Source organism: Brachyistius frenatus, unplaced genomic scaffold, assembly GCF_029030835.1.
Source record: "Brachyistius frenatus isolate BFR_SWC_R1_liver_20210118 unplaced genomic scaffold, ASM2903083v1 Contig_141, whole genome shotgun sequence".
NCBI lineage: Eukaryota > Metazoa > Chordata > Actinopteri > Embiotocidae > Brachyistius > Brachyistius frenatus.
In genome coordinates, this window is record NW_027210740.1 from 492,664 (window position 1) to 517,500 (window position 24,837).

General features: G+C 41.5%; 1 protein-coding gene across 12 annotated transcripts in view; it reads left to right on the forward strand.

Moving 5' to 3' along the window:
- ptprt (protein tyrosine phosphatase receptor type T) overlaps positions 1 to 24,837 on the forward strand; it is a 308,145-nt gene that overhangs the window by 87,886 nt on the left and 195,422 nt on the right. For all 12 annotated transcript variants that reach the window (XM_069715322.1, XM_069715324.1, XM_069715326.1 and 9 more), the window contains exon 8: positions 14,355 to 14,648. In XM_069715322.1, coding sequence (XP_069571423.1) covers positions 14,355 to 14,648 — 294 coding nt within the window. The remainder of the gene's footprint in view (positions 1 to 14,354; positions 14,649 to 24,837) is intronic.

The following is a 24,837-nucleotide window of genomic DNA, read 5'->3' on the forward strand; positions in this document are numbered from 1 at the left end:
CCGTGTGTGTGTGTGTATTTATTTATTTATTGCTTTCACGATTGAGTGTGTATTTCTGCATGTATATGTTTCTGTGTCTTTGTGTGTGTGTGTGTGTGTCTTTGTGTGTGTGTGTGTGTGTGTGTGAGAAGCTCAGGTGCTGTCAGCCATGCATCGTGCCATGGGAATAACGCATGCCAACACAGCGAACAAGAGACAACCGAAAAAGAAAAAAATTAAAACACATGCATGACCGCCCCCCCCCCCCCCCCACCCCCCCACCCCCGAAAACCCTCCCTGTGTGTGCAACGTGTGTGTGTGGCTAGATTTGTGTAGCTGTGTCATTGTCCTTGATTTGTACATTCATACATTTGTGACTTTTCCATTCTATCCACTCGTGTGGCGTCGTCGTTGTGTGTGTGTGTGTGTGTGTGTGTGTGTGTGTGTGTGTGTGTGTGTGTGTGTGTGTGTGTGTGTGTGTGTGTGTGTGTGTGTGTGTGTGTGTGTGTGTGTGTGTGTGTGTGTGTGGATCTGCTTGCCTTTTGTCATTTGTGTTTTCACGTGTGAGGTGTCACGATTCAAATTCATTTCTGTGAATATGTGTGTGTGTGTGTGTGTGTTTTTTGTGTACGTGTGTGTTTTTGTGTGTGTTCTCCGGGGCTACTAAGTGAAATCCGGGTTAATTAGTGTGTTGTTCAGCCAGGTGTGACCAGGGAATTGTGGAGGAGACACTTCTCATATTACGGCGCCCCGCCCGTGTGCACTCTGTGTGTGTGTGTGTGTGTGTGTGTGTGTGTGTGTGTGTGTGTGTGTGTGTGTGTGTGTGTCTCCCATACGCACTCATGCATGCATAATAACCTTCTGACACGGTTCTGCTGGCCAGCTGAACAGATGATGACTTCCATGTTGAGTGAATGATAAAAAATTTAAAAAAAACCCAGCTGAAATGAAATATTCTGAATACAGCTAAACTTTCTTCTTTTCATTTGAAAGTTACGCAATGACTTTTAATGCTCAATACAATATATACCCATTACAAAGCAAAAAAGCGGCTGAGATTTACAGCATGCGTCGCATCTATCAAGTGATTCACAGTCAAAAGTTTTATTTGTAGAAAAAAAATGGGACAAAACTGGAGAAAAAAAAAATCGGTTGCCGATTACGTGTCGATAAAGTTTCAATCGTCAATTCTCCGTCGTTTTGATAATTCTGCTGGGTTCGCCAAATTTAGAACTTTTTTTTTTTTTTGCAGGACATCCTTTCTGTCATATATGTTGATGCTCATACATACGTGTCTCAACTCACTCGCTGTTTTACTCTGTGATTGTCCAACAAAATTGACCTTAAGTAGCACGTCGCTTTAAAATACCTGAAATATCATCTTAAAGTTTACAGGCGTACCAAAAGTTGTTTAGACAGACACCTAAAGATGCAGGAACTTTTGCACACACACACACACACACACACACACACACACACACACACACACACACACACACACACACACACACACACACACACACACACACACACACACACACACACACACACACACACACACACACACAAACAGATGTTTTTCTCTGCTCCTGTGCTTTTCTCATTTGTATGACTCTTGTCGAACAGATGTAGTCAAAGCCCCAGGGCAACAAGGTCTCAGCCACACACACACACACACACACACACACACACACACACACACACACACACACACACACACACACACACACACACACACACACACACACACACACACACACACACACACACACACGCACACACACACAGGGCTCTGCTTGTGTTTCTGTGTCTCGGGGTGTGTGGATGTCATTGTGTATTGGTGTGTGTGTGTGTGTGTGTGTCCTGTCGGTCAGAGATAAGACTCACTGGGGCGTAGCAGAGATCCAGGAGAGCCACTGTCAGCCAATGCCCTGTGGACACCAAGCCAAGTGTGTGTCTGTCTGTGTGTTTTGTGTGTGTGAGAGTTCCCAGGAACCATGCTACATTTTTCTTAGTCTCCCTTGGTGGTCATAAAGCTGATTGTAGTCCAAGAATTAGACCCACCAGTGCCACTGCAGTGTGCAAGTATCTGTGTGTGTGTGTGTGTGTGTGTGTGTGTGTGTGTGTCTGTCTGTCTGTCTGCATACGTGTGTGTGTGTGTGTGTGTGTGTCTCTACAGAGCTTTCTGTTGCCCACAGCTCATTCCCCGGCATCCTCTGTGTGTCCATTCCCTGATAAGGAAATCAATAGGAGAGTGGACAGCTCAGCTGTACGTGTCAGATCTACACAAGCCACGCCGACGCTCTGAACTCCCACCGATTCCGAACACAACACAACCTTCAATTTATGAAAAAAATAAAATAAATAACTGCTTGAAAAGTGCGTTTTACTTCCAAGTGAGGAGTTTTTTTTTTACTCCGAAAATGAGATGTCAGACGTTTCAGAAAGGCACGCATGCGATATGTCAGACATTGGTAGAGCAGCCTGTTACTTTTCCACAGCAGTTGGTTGTTATAAAATCAATTTTTTATGAATTCAGCCTCCTTTTTAAAAGACCGAAGTTATCTTAGAGTACGCTAGTTTCTTTAAACGAATAAGCTCACTTGGGTCACTTGAGATGGATTTTGGACTTTCATTGTAGAACGTTTGCAGGAAGTTGTGTTTGAGTTCTGCAGGGAAGCTTTTCGCCACAAAAAAGTAGCAATACAACCAACTGCAAATAGTCGCTGAATAAGCACATAGAAACTGGGTATTGATAACAAATGGATTAGTAACTATATAAAATAGAGGCCAGTTTCCCTCGACAGTTTTTTTCCCATTTGTGTTAAGATTATGACTTATTCGATTGTAATTTCTCCACATGAAAAACTGAAACAATTTCATGCAGCCGATTTCTGAAGCACAAAGAAGTCGGTGTCTTACAGTCTTTTTGAATAAGTCGTATTTTTTTTAATATAACAACACACATCTGCTCATATCTGTTAATGGAACATGGTTTAAAAACAGGGTGGTTTTCTTCTACTTTATGGAATGAGAAAAATAAATATAAAATATAGAATAAACAGAAAATGGGACACACAGGAACACCAAAAAAAACAAATCATCAATTCGTGTTACTTTCATGTAAATTTTGTTAGAAATTTACCCCCTGCAGAGAAAGAAAACATGAACTCCTACAATTTATGGGAAAAGTTGTGGAAGTTTGTTGATTTGGTTACATCGGGGAGTTGTATGTGTGTCCATCACTCTGTGTGTGTGTGTGTGTGTGTGTGTGTGTGTGTGTGTGTGTGTGTGTGTGTGTGTGTGTGTGTGTGTGTGTGTGTGTGTGTGTGTGTGCCAGTGTGAGAAGAGAGAAGGGAAAGCATAAGCCAGTGTACACTCCGCCTGCCTCTTTAACCAGGTCTTTAGGGCTCGCCTTGGGGTGTGTGTGTGTGTGTGTGTGTGTGTGTGTGTGTGTGTGTGTGTGTGTGTGTGTGTGTGTGTGTGTGTGTGTGTGTGTGTGTGTGTGTGTGTGTGTGTGTGTGTGTGTGTGTGTGTGTGTGTGTGTGTGTGTGTGTGTGTGTCCATGGCTCTTTCATGTGCACCAAGCCTGTGTGTGTGTGTGTGTGTGTGTGTGTGTGTGTGTGTGTGTGTGTGTGTGTGTGTGTGTGTGTGTGTGTGTGTGTGTGTGTGTGTGTGTGTGTGTGTGTGTGTGGTTGTTTATGTTTGTGTGTGTGTTGTGTTTATGTAGGCGGTATGGTTTGTCACGTTGTTGGTATTCCATGTCCATGGCTCTTTCATGTGCACCAAGCCTGTGTGTGTGTGTGTGTGTGTGTGTGTGTGTGTGTGTGTGTGTGTGTGTGTGTGTGTGTGTGTGTGTGTGTGTGTGTGTGTGTGTGTGTGTGTCTGTCTGTCTGTCTGTGTCTGTCTGTCTGTGTCTGTCTGTCTGTCTGTCTGTCTGTCTGTCTGTCTGTCTGTCTGTCTGTCTGTCTGTCTGTGTGTGTGTGTGTGTGTGTGTGTCTGTCTGTCTGTCTGTCTGTCTGTCTGTCTGTGTGTGTGTGTGTGTGTGTGTGTGTGTGTGTGTGTGTGTGTGTGTGTGTGTGTGTGTGTGTGTGTGTGTGTGTGTGTGTCAGAAATAGTGGACACTTCAAACAGAATTTCTGAAGAGAAATATAAGTAATGCATGAACAGGTGAGTTCAGGAGGAGGAAGAGGAGGATGAGTACAGGGTGTGAAGAGGAAAGAAAGAGAGAGGAAGCAGGACCTGGGTCAGTGAGAAGTGAGGAGGAATCAGAGAAGAAGGTGGTGAAAAGTTCAAAAACTGAAGACGGCGCACACGATGACGAGAAGAGACGAACTTAAAAAAAAAAAAAAAAATTCTTTAAAGTGCAAAACGAGAGGAAAAATCAAGTGGAAAAAAAAACAATTCAGGCAAGATCAGGAGGAAAAAAAAAAAGATGTTCGTAATATAAAATAAAAAAAATAAAAAACCAGACGTGAGAAGCAAGACGAGCCAAAGCCGACAGGTTCAATCCCGTCGGCTGTTTTCTGTCACCAATCGGCATCTCGTTGAACTCCGGCGCTCGAACGTTCCCGCGGATCAGAGCGGCTCAACGCCAACGAGGTGTCAGCGTGAGGAGGGGAGACGTGTCCACTACCAGTTGTCCTGCTGGTTTTTCACTTGTGTGAAGCTGACAGATTTGAGAGTAATTCTCGTTTTATTAAAAAAAAAAAAAAAAACGGTTGGAAAATATCTTAGTGATGCTAAGAAGATCAGTGTCTCTTCTTAGGCTCTTTTTAATTTTTTTTTTTTCCTTTTTTTGTTGTCCCTGCGGTTCCTTTCACTCCTCCGAACTTGTGTGTGTGTGTGTTTTTATATATTTCAGAGTTTTAGAGTTCTTCGTGGCACTTTTATCCCCCCGGCAGGCTTTACGTTTAATCGAGCAGGTGGAAGTTTACCGACGAGATTAGGTGACACGACGTCACAAAGATTTCAGGAAATGAGCTTAAAATCCGAATTGGAATTAGGACGAGATGTTGTTGCTCCGTACGTCTCATGTCTTTATTGACCCTGTTGACAACATTGATAATTATGCAACGAGTCGTTCCGACGATCTGATTGGTTAACCGTACATTTGGAACGTGCTCTTCCTTCCTTCCTTCCTTCCTTCCTTCCTTCCTTCCTTCCTTCCTTCCTTCCTTCCTTCCTTCCTTCCTTCCTTCCTTCCTTCCTTCCTTCCTTCCTTCCTTCCTTCCTTCCTTCCTTCCTTCCTTCCTTCCTTCCTTCCTTCCTTCCTTCCTTCCTTCCACAGTTTTTGAAATAGCTTGTGTGTGTGTGTGTGTGTGTGTGTGTGTGTGTGTGTGTGTGTGTGTGTGTGTGTGTGTGTGTGTGTGTGTGTGTGTGTGTGTGTGTGTGTGTGTGTGAACAAATGCAGAATTCATTATACCAAATAACGTGGCTGAGTTGGTGTGAAGTGGGTTACTCACAGGTATACACTCTAACACACACACACACTAACACACACACACACACACACACACACACACACACACACACACACACACACACACACACACACACACACACACACACACACACACACACACACACACACACACACACACACACACAGAGCGTGCTGAAAGAACTCAATCCTCAGGGGGAAAAAAAAAGAAAAAAAAAAGCACTTGTCAGCTGAAGAACTTTGACGGATTACCCAAACTGAAATGTGAAGACGGAGAGTGCAGGCCGGAGGAAACACCCCCCACATGGGTTGACAGTGCCGACGTGACACACCTGGTAAATAAAAACACCAGCTTGAATTTGCACCACGCTCACCTGTGTTTTGAAAGGTGCTCGGAGCCAAAGACCCAACGACTGCATTTATGCATGTGAAACTAAGAAAAATAGACCCGGAGCCTAAGAATATGCTTCAGATCGCGGCTGTGCGTGACGTGTCAACTGTCCCGCCGGCTTTGTGGACGAACCCCGAGACGTAAAAAAACCCCAACAACAACAACAACAAACGCCTCTGAAACACTTTCTGTGTAAATACGCCATTTGGCATTTACAAAACCAGCAGACGCAGAGGACGAGGCGAGGGCAAGTCAGTGGGCTGCATGTATACCGAGTCGACGGGTGAGTCACAACCCTTTTTCGCTTCGGGTGGAGTGCAACCGCAGGAGTGAAGTAGGAACGTCCTCGTATTAAGTATGCAGCGGTGAGAACACAGGAATGTTTGGTAAAAAGGTACAATTTTCTTCTACCGACACAGTCGGGCAGTTAAAATGTGGATTTAAAAACACATTCATAGTTCGAAATGTAATGACCGTTCTTAAATCAAGCCGATGACTCTCGAGGGCGATCTTTAACGATCATTATTGGCGCGGCGGTGATGCAAATATTGGGATTATACGACAAGTTAACAACTAAATAAAATATACAATCAAATTGTATTTCATATTGTGGGACAATTTACTCTCAAAAATATACAACTTTTTGTTAGTGCGATTGCCGTTTCCACGGCAACACGTGGAAAACGTGACTGGAAAACATTCAGTCGCGTTAGTAGATTCTTACGTAATGGGTGCGATATTTGCTACTCCAGGAAGTAGGCCGACTTCGCAACGACCCTAGCAACAGAGACGAGTTCTCGTCCGTTTTTATTGCTTTCTAGAGATGGTTTCTCAAACTGAATAAATACAGCACGTGCAAACACTAAACTGCTGAGCTAGCTCGGTCTCGTTGTAAGTAAGATACCCGCTGAAAAATGATATCGACGGATTCATACATTTTTACGATTTTAGCACAGTGTCATGTTTTAAAACCAAACCGGTGAAGCTAGCCGCCGCTGGCATTTTTACCAAAAGTGTCACATTTAATAGGCCTATAACAAGTAAAAACAACATTATATAGCATATTATATGAAATTCAATTCTAATTAGAGTGAGCGGAGTGAAATTTATCGCGATGAGCACGTTCCAAATGTACAGTTGACCAATCAGATCTCTGGGTCCGAACTACTTGTATAACTTTTTCTGTCTGAACTGTTGCATTTTCGAACAATAAAATATCCAATTGAGTCTTAAGTTCACATCACCAGAGCCGTGAACAGTCTGCTTTAATGTTTCAGCTCCATCATTTATAAAGCTCTGCCTGTTTTAAATAATGTAAAACATTATTTCCTACCTTTGCTGTGATTTTCCTAAAATGCGAGGCTAGAAGACACCAACAAAGTCACTCTATGATTTACATAATTATAGTCTTTTTTTACAAGAAGGTAGTCGGTAACTGCTGGTTGACAAAATTACAACACTTTAAAGACGAGGTGCTCTTTTTTTATGTAGAAATATTGAATGATGAAACAGGATAATCAGATATACAGCAATTAAATAAATAATATCAAATAAAACGTTGTTCCACTCATACATTGCATGTAGCTGCTATCATTAACACTTAAAGAGCTGGTTTAATCGCACCTGAATTGTAATGATGTGTTTATATTGTGAGTGTTATGTTGCTTGTCTCATCTTTATGGGATGAACTGCTGAGTTCAAGGAGCCACGAAATAGACCTGGAATCTATTACTGATAAATCAGCGACATAAAGAGAGATTAGGCAAAAAAAAAAAAAAAAAAAAAAGGGGAAAAACTAATATGTAGCAAAAGCGAGGACAGAACTTCTTGAACTTGAAAAACAAAACAAAAAATTAAAAAAGAATACCAGTTAAAGGCAGTTAAATTGCAATAAACACGCCTCATTTTAAATAAAAAAACAAATGCAGCAGAAATTCACATACTTCTCCCAAGTAATGAAAATACATAGTGAAGTGAAGGACGGAGGAAGCAGTTCATGAACAAAAAGGAAATTGCGCTCCTTCGATCCGCTGTTGAAACGGGACAAAAACAGATTTTGACAGAGTGATTGTCGTTTTCGGTGCAAATTAATCTTTTTCCATCTTTTCCGTCACCTGGGTGAAATCTTTTCTCTCCTCTGGTGGTCTGGAGCTTTCCTGTCTCTGTGACACACACACACACACACACACACACACACACACACACACACACACACACACACACACACACACACACACACACACACACACACACACACACACAAATATTCCCAACAACACCGCTATTACACCTAAATCCACCTCTTTCTATCTTTGTTTCTTTCTGTTTGAACCTTTTTTATGCCATTTTCTTATTTTACAGAATATTTTTTATATGCATCATTTTCAAAGACGGGGATCAGTGTCTGTTGGGGAAGGAGCATCTCAGTCAGAATTCCTGATGGTTTGGTTGCCCTGGTGATGCCATCAGGGTTTTGATGCTCACTACGAACGGGAACACACATGGTTGGCATTGAGCCGATGACCTTTGTTTTAATGCCAATTCAAGTAGAGGGGATCTTTCTTTCCTTACCATCTAAATACTATTTATAAAACAAAGGGATGACCCCAAAATAACAATGACGATTATGGTGTTCCACAGGGCTTCATGTTGGGTCCTCTACTTGTTGCTGGACTGTACTTGTCAAAGTAATTGTTCTGGTTTACTTTTTTATTATTGTTGCTGATTCTTTTATGTTGCCATTGAATGTGTCCTGTTCTTCCCTGCTGAGGTTTTTCCATTAAGAAATCTCTCAATTATAACCTAAAATTAAATTCAAAATTTGATAAAAACAAAATACAGCCACCCTCTGTGAAAATCTGCAGTTCTTTCATCAAGAGAAGCAGATGTGTTTTGTGGCCAACAATTTTGCACTTTGTGCATCAAAAATATTTAAAAGCAGTCGATTTTGAGAAAAATAATTCCTTTTTTAATTTTTTTTTTTTAACCTTCGTCACACTAGCCTTTTACTCCGTATCCAAGTTCTTAATTTTCAATAATTTTGACGCACTTCCTGATTCAAAGGTGTTCCTTATTTATTTTGTCTTGGTTAATGCAATGTCAAGGACAACAAAGAAGACAGATATTGCTGGACATGCCTCACATACCAAATAACAAAGCGCATAAATAAAAACAGCAATTAAACTCAGACAAACTGATAAAAACCGACATATAAACAAAGTGAATAATAAACACACTGACAAGCAGTCGCACACAAAAGCACACTTGCTAATGCACAGGACTCTCGTCTTTCCTCTTTGTGGTTTATTTATCTAGACTGAGACACACGCACATTAAGAGCAGGCATCAAACGCCATGCTGGGATTGTAATACAGTGCAGTGAAAAAGTAGATCCATATACTTTGCTCCCTCAGGGTGCAGTAACACGGGTCGCTTTTGAGTGCGCGATGCGTCTTCCGACAACAAGGCCCCAGGACACGCAAAATAAAACCTTTTATAGGGTTTTATAAGGCTGCCGCACAAACGTACACACACGCACACATGCCGACACGCAGGTCTTTTATGGGCCCGCGGGTGAACTGCTGTACTCCCACTGTATCCAATTTTAAAACTTCATGAGCGCTGCTTGTGTTTTTACTACAGTATGACTGTGACTTCAGCAGAGACAAAACAGGGCTCTGTGGGAGGATAACGACGGCAGGAATCTCCTCTTTGCTTGTTCATATTCAGATCTAACTTTGAGCCAATGAGAAAAATCTCTCTTTAAACATTCGGCGGGCACTTTTAGGTGTTTGTGAAATGCAGTATATGTGCGAGGCACCCTGAGGTGTCTTGACACACAGAAATCACAGGGAAGGTTCTTAATTATGTTCAAAATCACAACACGTGATAGTTTATTTAATTACTTATACAATTACCTGATTTTAGAGACCAAAAAAACCCCCAAAAACACTGCTATATTTTAAGTGTTTCTTATATGTGAAACACTGCATGTATTTTTCTTGCTAGAAAGCACTTTGAGCTGCATTTATTCTCTGAAAGGTGCTATATAAATACATGTTATTATTCTTATGACTAAAGTTTGTTTGTAGTCAGTTTGACCAATGTTTATCATCCCAAAAATATATTTTTCTCATGCAACACAAGGCTAAAGTTTAAAATGATAACAATTAAATAGCAAAACAAATCCGACACTAAACAAACATATGCTAATAAAGTGGTTTCACTAACTAGAACAAGGTTCGGGGTGTCCTCTAACCTACTTTTAAAGAGGTGCCTTCCAGCAAACCATTTAAAAAAAAAAAAGAAGAAGAAATTCTCTTTCCATGCTTTAAACTTTCTCAGGGTGCTGACTGTACATCTGCTTCAGGGGGAACTTTTTTTTTTTTTTGGGGGGGGGGGGGTTCTCTCATCAGCTCATCATTTCTTCACTCTCCTCAACTCTCCACTCTTTCCAACATTGGCTTCAGTTCCCTTCATCCTTCTTTTTCATCCCTCCACCTCCTACCCCCCCCCCCCCGCCTCGCTCCTTCCTTTGACCTCTTTCCACCTCCATCTCACTTGACCAAATCTTTCCTCCACCATCCGTGATCCCTTCCTCATCTGATCGCTCCCTCCTTTCCTCTCAAACTCCTCTTCTCCCCTCATCCCTCCATTACCACCCCACCCCACCCCCGCAACCCCCGCCACTCACACCTCATTAGCATCACCGTACGAAGGCAAACTGTAGTTGATTAGCAATCAGAGCGTGTCTGTGTACCGCTTCTGTATCCGTGTGAGGAGGCGTACATGTCTCAGCGTCTCTCTCTCTCTCTCTCTGTGTGCAGATGGATATATTTGTGTAAAAAAAAAAAAAAAAGTGTGCACGTAATTCACATACATTAAAACACGCGTGTGCTTATTGTAGTTTCTTGGTCGGGCCTTCGGTTACAAAACGCGCTAATTACGTTCGTCTCTTTGTGTGCCTTCATGGAAGCACATACTTCAATTTGCCGTGGGCTCAGTCTGCACACATAACACGTACGCGTGGCTTCTTTTTGTATCAACAAATGTGTACGTGCGAGAATGCGGGTTCTCCGCCCGTGTCGCCGTGGATACCAGGTTGCGTGTCGCCGGGTGGCCTCTGTAGCTCTCTGCTGTAAATGAGCTGGCGGAGGGAGGGATGGAGGGCTGGAGGGATGGAGGGATGGTGTGAGGAAGCAGGCAGAAGGGAGGGACGTGATTGAGTGTTTTTTTTTTGTGTTTTTTTGCGCTTACTTCCTTCCTGCGGAGTTAACATCAGGAGAAGTCGTTGAATTTAAATGATGTTAATGAAGAGCTGAGTCTCTCCGGTGAATGCAGCCGTAGCGGGACGGTTAACAGGCTGCCGCCGGCTATTTTGGCACGTTTGGCCTGTTTTGTTACAAAATGACCGAATGTGTAACTTTCCTTTAGAGCTGACCATGTTTTCGAGTGTTTTTGTTTTGTTTTTGTTTTAAGCAACATCTGCATGTGAAACACATCATTTACAAATGTATCCACCCGTCTTCCCAACAAGGGATGGAAAACTGTGTGCTGCACCTTTTAAAATGCTCCTGGAAAAAAAAAGTGAAGTGCAAAAAAAGAAACGGCCTTTTGTTGCCGTAATGGCTCTAATGTGAATTTCTTGTTCTCTGTGTTTCTTTCTCAATTATTTTCTTGTACTTTACTTGTATTTTTAACACAAGACCAAAAGTTGATGAATGCCAAGAAAGGAAACATTATTCAGAGTAAATGAATGCCGAGCTCAGAATCGCATAAATAGAGACGCTTATTGTTTTTCACTTTCTCATACACCCACAATTGCACGCACAGACTCAGACTCACACACACACACACACACACACACACACACACACACACACACACACACACACACACACACACACACACACACACACACACACACACACACACACACACACACACTCACTCACTCACACTCACAAGCCCACATGTAGTTGAGATGGATGAGTGTGCGGTGACTGACAGTTAATTCATCTGTCCCGCAGCTACCATACATATTCTAATGCAGCCTTGAGGAAAGTAACAAACTTTGCTTTTAGACAGCAGGAGTAGAGGGAGCATTATTCTTCGCTAGCATAACGTAGCCCTCAACTGACAGAGCACCTGTCACGGGGGGAAGAAAAAAAAAAGAAAAGAAAGATTAATAGTAACAGACCCCAAACTTCCACCGTAAAATGACTCTCTTAGTCGCAGTGGTTTGAGAAGATTACTGTAAGAGGGAAAGGATTTCATTTTCCCAACACTCATTTTTGAATGGTCAGTCCTCCATCGTGGATGCATTTCTTTCTGAGCACTTTTGCTTTGTTCCTACTTGTATAATTTGCAAGCAGGGCCATGTGGAAATGTTCAAGTTGTTGTGATTGTCTTGGAGGTCATATTTTATATCGTTTCACGATACTACCGGTATTCATTTTTCATAAAATAGAAAAAATTCACATCGCGATAAAGGCGATATTCCGACCTGTTGACGTAATGAAAGCGCAGTAAAGACCAAAACTAACTAAACTTAAATTTAAAACTACACGAAAGCTCATAAAATTAGGCCAGAACATTGTTGACTCTGCCGATGGTGGTGAGGAAATAATTAGAAGCTCTGCTGCCGATCACGGTCGCCCCTTTGTAGAGCAACGGCTCATTCAGCTGGATGCAGAATCTGAATCTCACATTAACTTACTGTCATTTACAAACTAAACAACTGAGATAAGTTTTGATTCGTTTTTCTGAATATTTGAGGGAATACTGTTACTTTTATGCTGACGTATAAATTGATTCCACTTGTTTTGTTGAAATAGTATGTTATCAAATTAATTCATCAAAATTCCTTTCAGTATTTTGTTATATTGTTAAGAACATCGTCAGATACCCCAGATATATCGTGATGTTATTTTGACCACCCCTAGACAGCAGTCTTTTTGTGTTTTGGGTACAGCCAGTGTTGTTCAAAAAAAGTGTGTTCCAACCGCTGTCCAAGGTGCTGAACCCGGGGCCAGCGGAGAAAGCGGGAGCTGTCCGCGGTAATTACCGTAGTTGGTGCTGACGAGCAGGACTCTCTCCCGGGGCACAGTCTGATGACCAACAAGAGAAAAAACTCCAATTAATTTCCCTGTCATTGTTTCCATCTGCTCCTGTTGCTCTTTAACCGAGTCTATTTCAGATTCACATTACTGCGCCTGGACATTGTTATGTTAGTCATCATCACGAAGCATTATCTCTCGGATATTTATTTATTTATTTTCAGTATCGTCGCATGTTATTCCAGAGCTTCTGTTACCACTTAATCAGTCCACAGCAAGTTATTCTTACACACTGGATCCAAATCTATATGGTTCAATTTAACTTTCTTAATGAATTCCTCTTTCAATTGACCACATTTATACATAAAAGGCGGAGATTATGAATGCTCCCTTGGTGGATTTGAGGTTGAGTGGCTGACACGCTCCTGCTCTTGAGCTACTTTTACTGAAAGTCATCTCACCAAAAGTTTTAATTAGCTCATTATAAAAAGCATTTGTGAAGTACAGAGGAATGGGTCATAAACATCCAATGCTTTTAGGCCTGACAGAAGCCACTATTTCAAAGTAAGCATAATGTGAAAGTCTAGTGGCAAAGTGGCTGTCGGCAACATGTCAGCAAAGTGATGGATTAGTGCTACAGGTAAAGAATTAATTTTAGTGGCAGCTGTTTTCAATGCAGAAGTGTAAGCAGATGCACTTACACTGTCGCTTTTTGCATTTGCATCATACTTTTAACTTTTACTTGGCTGTGATGGGAGGAACACGTTTTATTCTTAGATAACATTAATGAAACAGGACCACTGCTGTAACATTTTTTATTTTATTTTTTGAGGTGAGGAGGAGGGTCTATATTCAAATGGGGTCTATGAGCATTCGAGGGTAAAACAACACGACGTAAAACTTTAGTCTCCAACTGGAACATAACTCGATATTGATACTTTCATAGCATACTAAGCTGAGATTGATATTGAGCGTGAAATCTTAAAAAAAAAAAAAAAACCTCAGTCAACCAAAAACGTATTGGTATTCTAATGTTTATGGATATTTTAATTAGGGGAAATCACTTGAGGTCTGAGAATATATTGAAAAACAGGTGGTACATAATAATAATAATAATAATAATAATAATAATAATAATAATAATAAAAAAAGATCCATTTCAAATTTTGTTTATTATTTTTGAAAATGACATGGAGCATCCCAAGGGGGGGTGAGGTTCCCCAACATTCATTACACACTTCGCCACCACCGATTGGAACTTAGTATAGTCTTTCATGTGAAAATGAGTTCTGTAATGTGATCTGATTTACCAGTGAAAATCTCAGTAGGGAGTCCAGTTACAGTCAAAACCAAGGTGATGTATTTGTTTTCATATTGGCTCTGAGACTGAACTGCATAATTTATCAAGGACAACATGTTTTATTAACTTTTTTTCCCCCCCGAATCTTCACATTACTAACTGCTTCTGTTCCACTTTTCACAGCTCCACCGACTCCCATTGCACCACCGGAGCTCCTCGCCGTCGGTGCCACCTACCTTTGGATCAAACCCAACGCCAACAGCATCATCGGCGACGGGCCGATTATCCTCAAGGAGGTGGAGTACCGCACCACCTCGGGAAACTGGGCGGAGACCCACGTGGTTGACGCCCCCACCTACAAATTGTGGCATCTGGACCCGGATGTGGAGTACGAGATCAAGGTGCTGCTGTCCAGACCTGGGGAGGGAGGAACGGGACCGCCGGGGCCGCCACTGGTCACCAGGACCAAATGTGCAGGTAAGCGATTTCTTTGCTTCCCCTTTCTGTTGTTTTTTCTGTATATTCGTGGTTGCTTGTTTCCTTGCTTCTGTTGTTGAGGATGACTCTATTATGGTCCATAATGGTCATACTATATTGACTAGAAATAGTCGATTGTCTTCTTGTTCTCCATACTTGAAATATGACCTGATAGTGCTCAAATAACTAATTAAAGAGAATTGAGTTATTGGACGTACAGTATGTACAAAAGGCAAATAAACTAAGCTCTGCCAATGGTTTGGGTCAATTTTAAAGATGGTTAAAGTCTGAATTTTCTGACTGGGAGACAGAAAGGTGAAACGGCGGATGAGCAAGTGAACAAGAAAAGAAGGAAAAATGGAGAAGAAAAACCAACGTTTCCTCTCACTTCTTGGTAATGAAAGAAGAATCGCAGATGATGATAATTGGGATGTTGAGAAGGTGCCCCAGAAATGAAGGAGAGTCGGAGTGTACGGATTAAAGGAGGAGGAGGAGGAGGACGTTAGACGGGGCGGGGGGGTGGGGGGAGGGCATCAGGACCGATAATGAGTATCCCAGTGGGGGTGTAAGGACACAACAAGTGGCAGTTCATTTGATAAATTGAGAGTTCATCAGATCTCTGATGGCCTCTTTTTGTGTGTGTGTGTGTGTGTGTGTGTGGGGGGGGGGGGGTGGACTGCTTAACCAAGTAGGAAGCCACTACGTCTGACGTCACCTGTCCATGCTATTCCTGCCATTTTAAGGTTTTCGTCATCTGCAAAGCGTCCTTCCTTCAGTATTTCTTGTGTGTAGTCACTTTTTAATGTTCTTTAAAAAAAATATATATATAATTCTTTCTTTATTGTGATTAATCTTCAAACATCCAATAAAAAAAACAACACACAATTTGAATAGTTAAAAAAAATGTTTAACTGTCACGCCTAGACGCGGCCAAGCGTAGCTATCTCACGTTTTTGCCGGAGTGGTACGGGGGCGTGTCTATTTCACGCTTTGCTATTTCACACTGATAATGGGTCAACGCCAAAAGATATGAAAGTGATAACTCTTCCTAATGGTCCTACTTCCTTTTGTTCTTCTAGTTTCATTCTCCATTTCTCCTTCTGTTTTCCTCAACACTCTTCCCGTTTCTCTCGAATACAACTTTCTCACTTTTGATGTATTTCTGTCCTTTTCTGTCTCTTTCATTTTAATTCCCTTTTTCTCTCCTTCTTTCTGACTATTTTTTGTCTTTTCCTTTGTTCTCTACTGTTTTCTTGTTCTTTTCTTTTCCATTTTCCTTTTTGAACATTCCTTCCCTTCTCTCTCTCTTAGTTTTTTCTCTTCTGTTTACCATTACCTTCACATTCCTCCTCCCTTTCTTTTTTCTTCCCTGCTTTCATCTTTTTTTTCTTTTTTTTTTACCCTAACCCTGTTTTGTGTCTGTCATTCTCCACTCAGTCTTTTTTTTTTCTTTGAGAGGGGTAGAGGCAATGAGAATGAGACAAAAGGAGGATGAGGAGTGAGAGAAGAGGATGAAAGAGTCTAAAGGCGCTATTCTGAAAAGACACTTTGCTCACTCTGCATCTGACCTTGACATTATTTGATAAAGTGTTTGTTTTCCCCGTAAGTAAATATAACGTGTTCATTCTGAGAGCTAGTTGTTTACCTTACAAGTAAGTTGTGTCAAAACTTTGGGAGCATTGAGTCGGCTGATGCTTAAATTGAATTGGATTGGGCATTTGTATGTGTCCGCAGTTGTTTATGTACAAGTGGGAATGTGTGATTGTAGTTGTGTTTACCTGTTCCTAAGTTTTACAGTGTGTGTGTGTGTGTGTGTGTGTGTGTGTGTGTGTGTGTGTGTGTGTGTGTGTGTGTGTGTGTGTGTGTGTGTGTGTGTGTGTGTGTGTGTGTGTGTGTGTGTGTGTGTGTGTGTGTGTTGTAAAAAAATGCTTGCGTGTCTGTGTTTTGGGAATTTTTTTTACCCAGTGGTGATCAGCAGGTGAAAATGAAGTGTTAACAACACGGACTCTTGTTCTCTCTCCATGTATACTTCTTGCTTCCACTTTATAAATCTCACATTATTTAATACCCTTTAAAAGAACAGACAAAAATAAATGATGCATTAGTATGTCTTTCAGAACTTTAAATAAAACTTGCCTACCTTGTCTGTGACTCTCAGCCTTCCCCCTTTTTTTTTTTCTTTAAAATGTCCCTAATTTTCCAGAACAAATGTTTTTTTTTTTTTGTTTTAACAAACTTCACTCATACGAGAGTAAAGTGGTGCCTTTGTTGAGGGCTTCATTCAAATTTAAATGAGGTAGCGGGTACTTTTGATATCAATATTACCCAGTCTGTTTGTTCATTGTAATGAAGAGATATATAAACCAACGTAACGATGTTGCTCACTGATGTGCTTTGATAGTTTTTTTTTTGGCGCTTTGTATTGCAGAGAAATATGACACATCAGGCTTTTGATAGAATACATTTTTTTTTTGTTAATTCTGGTGTTTTCACTGACTTTGCTGACAATAAGAAATTCAGTTCAATTCAGATTTATTTTAGGTGTTGATTTTACACCTAAAATGCAGCGTGCCCTCAAAATCACTTTAAAATCACAAAACATCACGCGGCACAGAATTTGTTTTTCAAAAAAACACATTAAAAACATAAATGATTATTAAAAACAAAACAAAGGGAAACAAACAAAAAAAACAGTATGGTATAGTTCAGGGTCATCACAGCCAGCCCTGACTATAAGTTTTAAGGCAGCATTATCTTTGTCTTTTCTTAGAGTGCTTAGATGCACACACACACACACACACACACACACACACACACACACACACACACACACACACACACACACACACACACACACACACACACACACACACACAGTCAGGTTTTCAACACTTCTGGGGACAATTCACAGATTTACCTTATTTTCCGAGTCTTGACTCGTAAATTCAATTTTTTTACATCTTGAAGACATACTTATTGTCCCCAAAAGAAGAACGTCCACATAATTGTAACTGTAAACAGATTTAAGTCCTCACAACGTAAGTAATACAAGCACATACACACACTCTGAGACTCCCGGCCCCTCCCACCTCCGACCTCCCTGCTTTGTTTTTGTAAACACTTTTTTCTGAACCCTCTTGCACACTTAAAACGTTAATTTTGCTCAGACAAAACTTCAGATGGAAGAGAGTCTCGCGTCCCGATAAGTTTGTGTGCTCGTGAACGCATCGTAGACGTAGCTTGGTTTTCAGCAGATGCACAGATTTGATGCATATAAAGGGGTGAAATGGAACAACGATCTCTCACCGAGGAGGTAAGAGAGTCGTTTTATAGATGGGCTTTCGTGGGGGAAAAAAAAGTTGCGTGAAAAATAAAGAAAAACGGCTGTGGAATTTAAGATCAAAATGTGCAGCAGGGAGATGGAGAGAAATAAAGAGGGAAAGATATAAACATGGAGGATAGGACAAGAGAGGGCAGTGAAGAATGATAAAAGATGGACTGGAGACGGCGGGGAAGAGAGGCAGTTGATGTGAAGTGAAATGGAACAGAGTCGGTGGTCACTTTTTGCGTAAAGCGTAGTGGAAAGGAACATGTGTTTCTGGGCTAGTGGCGCAGTGTTTGAGCTGTCACAACCATTCACGGGGTGCTCTCCGTCTCCGTGTGTGTGTGTGTGTGTGTGTGTGTGTGTGTGTGTGTGTGTGTGTGTGTGTGTGTGTGTGTGTGTGTGTGTGTGTGTGTGTGTGTGTGTGTGTGTGTGTGTGTGTGTGTGTGTGTGTGTGTGTGTGTGTGTGTGTGTGTGTGTGTGTGTGTGTGTGTGTGTGTGTGTGATGGGATTGGAGCAGGCAGGTATGACAGATGTTCAAAAGCCTGCTGGCTACTGGCAAGCGTCGGTGTGTTGTCGGGCTGATGTGTGTTTGTCTCCCACACCTTTCTGTGTTCACCTTTCTGTTCACGTTAGCGTCTACGGCGCTTCGGCTCGGACCAACAGGCTTCATAATCGCATTCAAAGCAGCTACAATACACTTTTTTTTTTTTTTTCATTTGCGGTGTAATTATTGGAAACAACTGCCCCAGATTATTGGAAGTGTTAATTCCACGCCTGCTTTTGTTTATTCATGGGGGAGTCTTTCACACAATGAAAGGACTTTCGCCTTTTTTTTTGTTGGGGGGGAGGGGAGGGGGGGTTGTCAGATAAAATGAGTTAGTAGATATGAAAGCACGAGTCCATTACCATTTTTTATTTTTATTTTTCCATTTAATGTTGATGAGGAAAATGGTAGATACAAGGACAGAATCAGTTTATCTCATGTGACAACCAGCCGGGACGTCACCCAATTGGTTTGTGAAATGCCATTTTCAAGATATAAGTCTGGTATTCTTGTCCGTTGCCATCTTGTTTTTTTCGGAGCATGAAATGACCAAATCCAATCAGACATAGTACTTTTCTTTTTGGCCTGTTATCTAATTAATTCACTTTTCAGAATGAACACCACAACACTGATTCGGAGTGAATTTAGCTGATGACACCATAATGACTTTTAAAATAAGTGTATTGTCTTTGTATTTTATGAGAAGTTGAATGGGAGTCCAAGGAGCCAAAGATTTATTTTAGAGCCAGCCCCCTAGTGGCCCTGTAATGTTATTGTACTTTAAAGGCACTTCACCCATTGGCTTAACTTTTTTTTTTTTTGACCCGGAGTCCATTTTTTATATACAGTTTATGGTCTCAATGCTTTGATGGTTATATTTTGTAAAACTCAGATTTACAAAAGTTATAATTTGTGATATTACTGGCATCACCGTGGAAACTTGAAAATCATAAGTCCCGTGGCTGCGGGCTTTGTTTTGTTCTCTACCCTTAAGTGTCACATCAGATGTAAGAATACAACAGGTGTATTTACACTTCGTGACATCTTGTCTCTCCGGACAAATCAAATCCAGACTACTCTAACACGCTCCTGGGTGTCACAGATAAAACATTGTGGTTTTGACTACTGGTAACAGAGACGTCCTCTAGCTGATACGTTTTGATGACTTTGGATCCCTGAAGCAACTAATTTCTCCACAAGTACTACAGATGATATTATTGCTCTTTTAGTTCCACTCTGCAGCTCACTGCCAAATAAAATAGAACGACTTGAAACAGGACATCAGAATGGGAATTATTGTTAAGTTGTTATATTGCACACCCTTATAGCTACGCAGATGGACTGTCCCACTCAGTTATGGCCATGTGGATGAAGAAAAATCACCAACATTGATAAATATGCTAAATGGCAATATTGTTCACATAAACAAGAGGGGGGAAAAAAGCAGGAATTAGAAAAAAAAACAACATATTTGGAGAAATATTCACAAGTTCTAAGAATATGTCCAACTTTTTGCTTTATACATCCATGAGTCACCAAAGTGACTTGAGTCGAACTGACAGCTCACTATGCCGAGTTAAGCAATTTATGGGTAATGTCAGTGCATAATAAAAAAATAAAAAAAATGCCACACCAGATAACTTCAGTGTTTATAAAACTGCATGAGTAGAGTAAGGCCGTGTTCAGACTGCCAGCCCAAATCCGTTTTTTTTTTTTTTTAAATTTTTTTATATCCAGATTGATTTTTAAAAAAAGTCTAAACAGCATCATTTTGACGGGTGTCAGGAAGGTCACCTGAAGGTCACCTGACCGAGAACAAGAACTTATCTGCCGGCAGCTTCCGTGTTGGAAAGCCACGTCACCGACGTGTAGTTTACGCGTAACGTCGTTACCACGGCAACCCCGGCGCAGATAGGTCGGTGATATTTGGAGAGTGTAGAAATCACTCAAACCTGCCCCCCCCCACCACCCCACCCTCCTCTCGCGTCCTCCGTCGGCGCTCCGTTGTCGCTGTGCTGTCGTAGCAGCCAGCTGCCAGGTGGCCGTCGCTCAAAATAGTTTTTTTCAGGCCACTTCATACAAACCCGGAGGCTTCCTCCAGCATGGCCCGTTCCGAAAAAAAAAAAAGACGAGCGCCACGGGGCAGTAGATCGCAGGAGGCGAGCTGAAAATGAACTCGTGCAGCGAGGACGTGGCCTTGATAGTGATTGATTTCACCATGCGTCCCCCCCCCCCTCTACAACTTATCTTTCTCTTACCCCCCTCCCCCAATCTTCTTTTTCCTTATTTTTCAAGGCTCGAGCACAATTCATCACCCTGTTTTTCATTCAGATAATTCCTCTCTCTGTACCCGTCTCTCGCTTATTTTATTTTATTTTTTTTTGGTTCAATAGACGACACTCGGCGGACCGGTTCGTTCCCGCCGCCCGTGTGTGTGTTTGTGACCTTCATAGTTTTGGTGTCTCTGATGTCACTTCATCCCCCAGTGATCTGTCTCTCTCGCTCTCTCTTAAATCGGCGACGGCGCTTTCGCTGCGCACAAACGCACTCCTTTGACATTGTTTGTCTCCGTGTCTCCGTCCCCGTCCTTCGTCTTCCGCCGCTCCTCTGTTTTCCTCTCCTCACCTTTCCTAGAAATAAACTCAATACCCCCCCCCCCCCGACCTCACCCCCAAACATAAAAAAGTGAATATTGGCCCGCGATCCTCGTCTATAAATATCAGCTTTTAACTTTCGGCATTCCCTCTTCAAAAGCACGAGTGCATCCTCCTCTAATCTCCTCTCCTCCTTATGAATTCATTTTTTAATTTTTTTTTTTTTTTGAGGGATGATAATGTAAGTGTTGTCTAATATGCTACCCCATAAAGATGGGCTTTTAATTCACCCCTCACTTCGTAAATCTCCTTCCAGTATCTTCTACCGTTTCCTTCCCCCTTCTCTCAGTTCTTTATAGGAAGCAGATGCTAATGTGAATGTTGGCGAACGCGCGGCACTCCATAAAAACTTAATTCACCTGAGGTTATGTAGTGTATCCGAGCATCCTCTTTCCTCTGCCCATCGCACCCATTTCTTATAAAGTAGGTCTTTAAGCGAGGGATGATAATGCGAGTGTTGGCTAATGTGTTACTCCATAAAAATGGATTTTTAATTCACCTGCTGGGTACACACTGATTTGGCTGACGCCGCTTGCTCCGTCATTCTGCCGAGCCGAGCGGGTGTAGATGTGGTTCAGGGAGTTGCATCCTTTCTTACGTCAAACCAGAATCAAACTGCTCTTTCATGTAGGTGATCGAATAACGGCCTGGATCCAAACTTAAATTACTTTTTTTGTATTATTTTTTTTTTTACCCAACTACCTGTTTAGTCATAGTTTTCAGTCACGTGACCAGCGCTGAATTCCCGGGAGGGCAAAAACGACATTTTTAATGTTGCAGCTAATACTGGAAAATCTATAGAACTGCACAGCAGGTACATCAATCTGTTGCAAGCCACAACTATTTGGATCACCTCTCGGCAGATGTAAAACAAAGATATGTGAACAAACTGCAAGTTTTAGGCGCCTACGATCCAGACGCAGCTTCCGCCGCGTTTTTTTCAAGCTCTAAAAACTACGAAGTCGCTGCCAGACCTCCACTTTGGTGATGCTAACGTATATATATATAACGTAGCTAAGTAACGTTGACCCGTTGTGTTTTAGGTACGGGGTCGCTGTAGTCAGCGGTTTTCTCAAGCTAGTTTAAACGACCCACCGTGGACAGCCTGTAAACTAGCTGGCGGGAAGTTGGGACAAACCTTTCTTTTTTTGTGGGCGTGGCTATAATAATGTAACGTCGCGTGAAAGCTACAAGTACCGCGGCTTTTAATCGGGAGCAGATTTGATCAGAAGTGGCTTTCAATTCCCTGTCCAGCGGCACGCAACCTCTAGCCAGTATCCCATCCTTTACTCTCAGTTGAGTTCTCCACCGCCGTTTGCTCAGCTTCGTCTTTCTTCCTTTATCGCCCAGCGTCAATCTGGATTTACGTGTCTGCAGTACAGGCTGACATTTTGAGGCTGTCTTTCCAACTGAAACTCTTACCTATTATCATATCCCTTCGAAGACCGACACAAAACGTTGTTGCGGTTTCAGTCCTCATCTCCTAGAAATTCGACTTTTTCAGAAGAGTGGCTTCAAGCCCTACGGGGCCTCCTTGCTTGTTTTGCTTTTGCTCTTTCTGAATTAAGGTGACTTGTCTAATTATGTCCAGTTCAATGGCCATTTGAGTCCCCCCCACCCCCACACACCTCCCCCCATTAATTTGTCTCCTGAAGCCACAAGAAACCGTTTGAAGGAGGCACCAATACGTTTACCTTTCCAACTGAGAGCAGTTCTCATTAAATGTGTATTTTTTTTAATTTAACCTACTCCTCGATCTAATGGTAAAAGAAGATTTGTTTTTTTTTCCCCACAGCCTTGTATTTCCCTTTTTATCTGTTGCCTAAGTTGTTGATAATGTCAACCTCATTTAAGACAAAGGGATGCGGCAATTACAGGCACAGCTTTGCAGTAGATCTAAAAAAAAAAAAAAAAGGGGACCTTGAATAAACAATGAAACTTTTTTACACATAATTAAAGACCAATTTGAATGTATCTTAATCTAATTTGACATACCTTTGAGAGAAACCTATCCAAGCTACCAGTACAATTACCAATTACTGTCGCAAAACTTTGAGCATGCATTTATAAGCGGATTACCTTGTACTTGTTTAAACTGGCGTAATTGGCTGAAACGATGTCCCTATCAGTGAAGACCACAGTGAAACAGAATAGCCGCATTACTGCAGTGATATACAAGTAAAGCGTTGTTTATAGCATCTTGATGCCCTAAAATATTTTAATTAAAATTTACCGTCGAGTGAATCTTCCTAAAATGACCTTTGCTATATTATCTCGATCACTTCTTTTATCTTTAAAGAAACATTTTTTTTAATTTGTTCGATTTAAAAGATGTGAAAGATCTCTGTATTTCTAATTTCCCTCCCTTTTACGACCGTTTCTTTGTGCTTTCTTTTGGGCCCATTCACACCTTCGTACCGTTCTCTGACAAGTTAAAAATCGAGAGCCAGGACCAGCATCTTTTCATCATGGTGCTGTTTGGCACGAAGGAGGCTTTCACTCATCAAGGAGCTTGTCTCCACCGCGATAAGAGCAACTGCAGCGTTCACATACAGGAGTGGTGCAAAGAGACTAAAGTTCCACCTGTAAAACCCCCAGATAGGGAGTCAAGTGAATAGTTGTCCTCGTTGTCTTGCAGAAACCTTTTTTTTTAAACATTTTTTTACATATTTTACAACAACTATACAAATAAGAAAGCTTGTTGTTAGTGTTTTTGCTCAGTGAGAACTAAAACACAATTTTCTTCCTACCACTTCCTGTTTCTTAGACATCTTCAAGTTAAAAGAGGAGAAAAGAAAAAAAACAACCTTTTTTTTCCTCTTGTCATTGGTAGCGGCATAAATATATTGTTACCCCATAGAATGACTTTATATCTCAAATCTTTATGGCTACTTGTTTTTGCCTGGTGTTGATAAGACATTTAAGCATATTTTGTGTCTTTTTGTACAGTGTCAGCGCCTCCAGATAAAGATGTCGACACATCAAGGTTTCTGCAGCTCATAAAAAACAAAGACCTCTGTCCTCCCCATTTTCCATCCAATTAATCTCCGCAGCATTTTTACACCCTCCCAGAAACACATTTCGCCAAATGTAAAGGATGTTTTTCTATTGAACCATCACAGCGGGACAACTAAAGTGCATCTGTACATGTTTAATCGCACTTTAAAAAAGAGAGGACTCGAACAGGGTAATGCAACTCAGATGAGATGAAACGGTCAGATAAGTCTCGTCTCATGTTTTGAGAGTGCTACTGTATTTAAAACCCACTTTGCTTCTGTGATTTGTTTTGAGTTGGCATATTTCTTCAGTGCGCAGTCTATAAATGTCTGTCATGTCCCTGCCAGTTTCCTCCTTCCTCTCATTTAAGGCCACGCTTTATTTTTTTTTTCCTTCATTTTTTTCATTTTTCTTCTGCGCAATCCGACATTTTTTCATTCCCATGCTGAGACCGACAACCACCCACAGAGTGCCTCATACTTTCTGGTGAATTCCTCTTTTGAATTTCCTCAGATGTCTTGTCACCCTTTCAAGCGGAGTCTCTTTGTGTCTGTTGTTAAGACTTTTTTTTGGGGGCTAAACTGAAGGATGTCAGAAATATGCCGCTGATTGAAACACATGACATGGTTATGATTGTTGAAGGGTTACTAGTCCGGATTCAACTTTAAA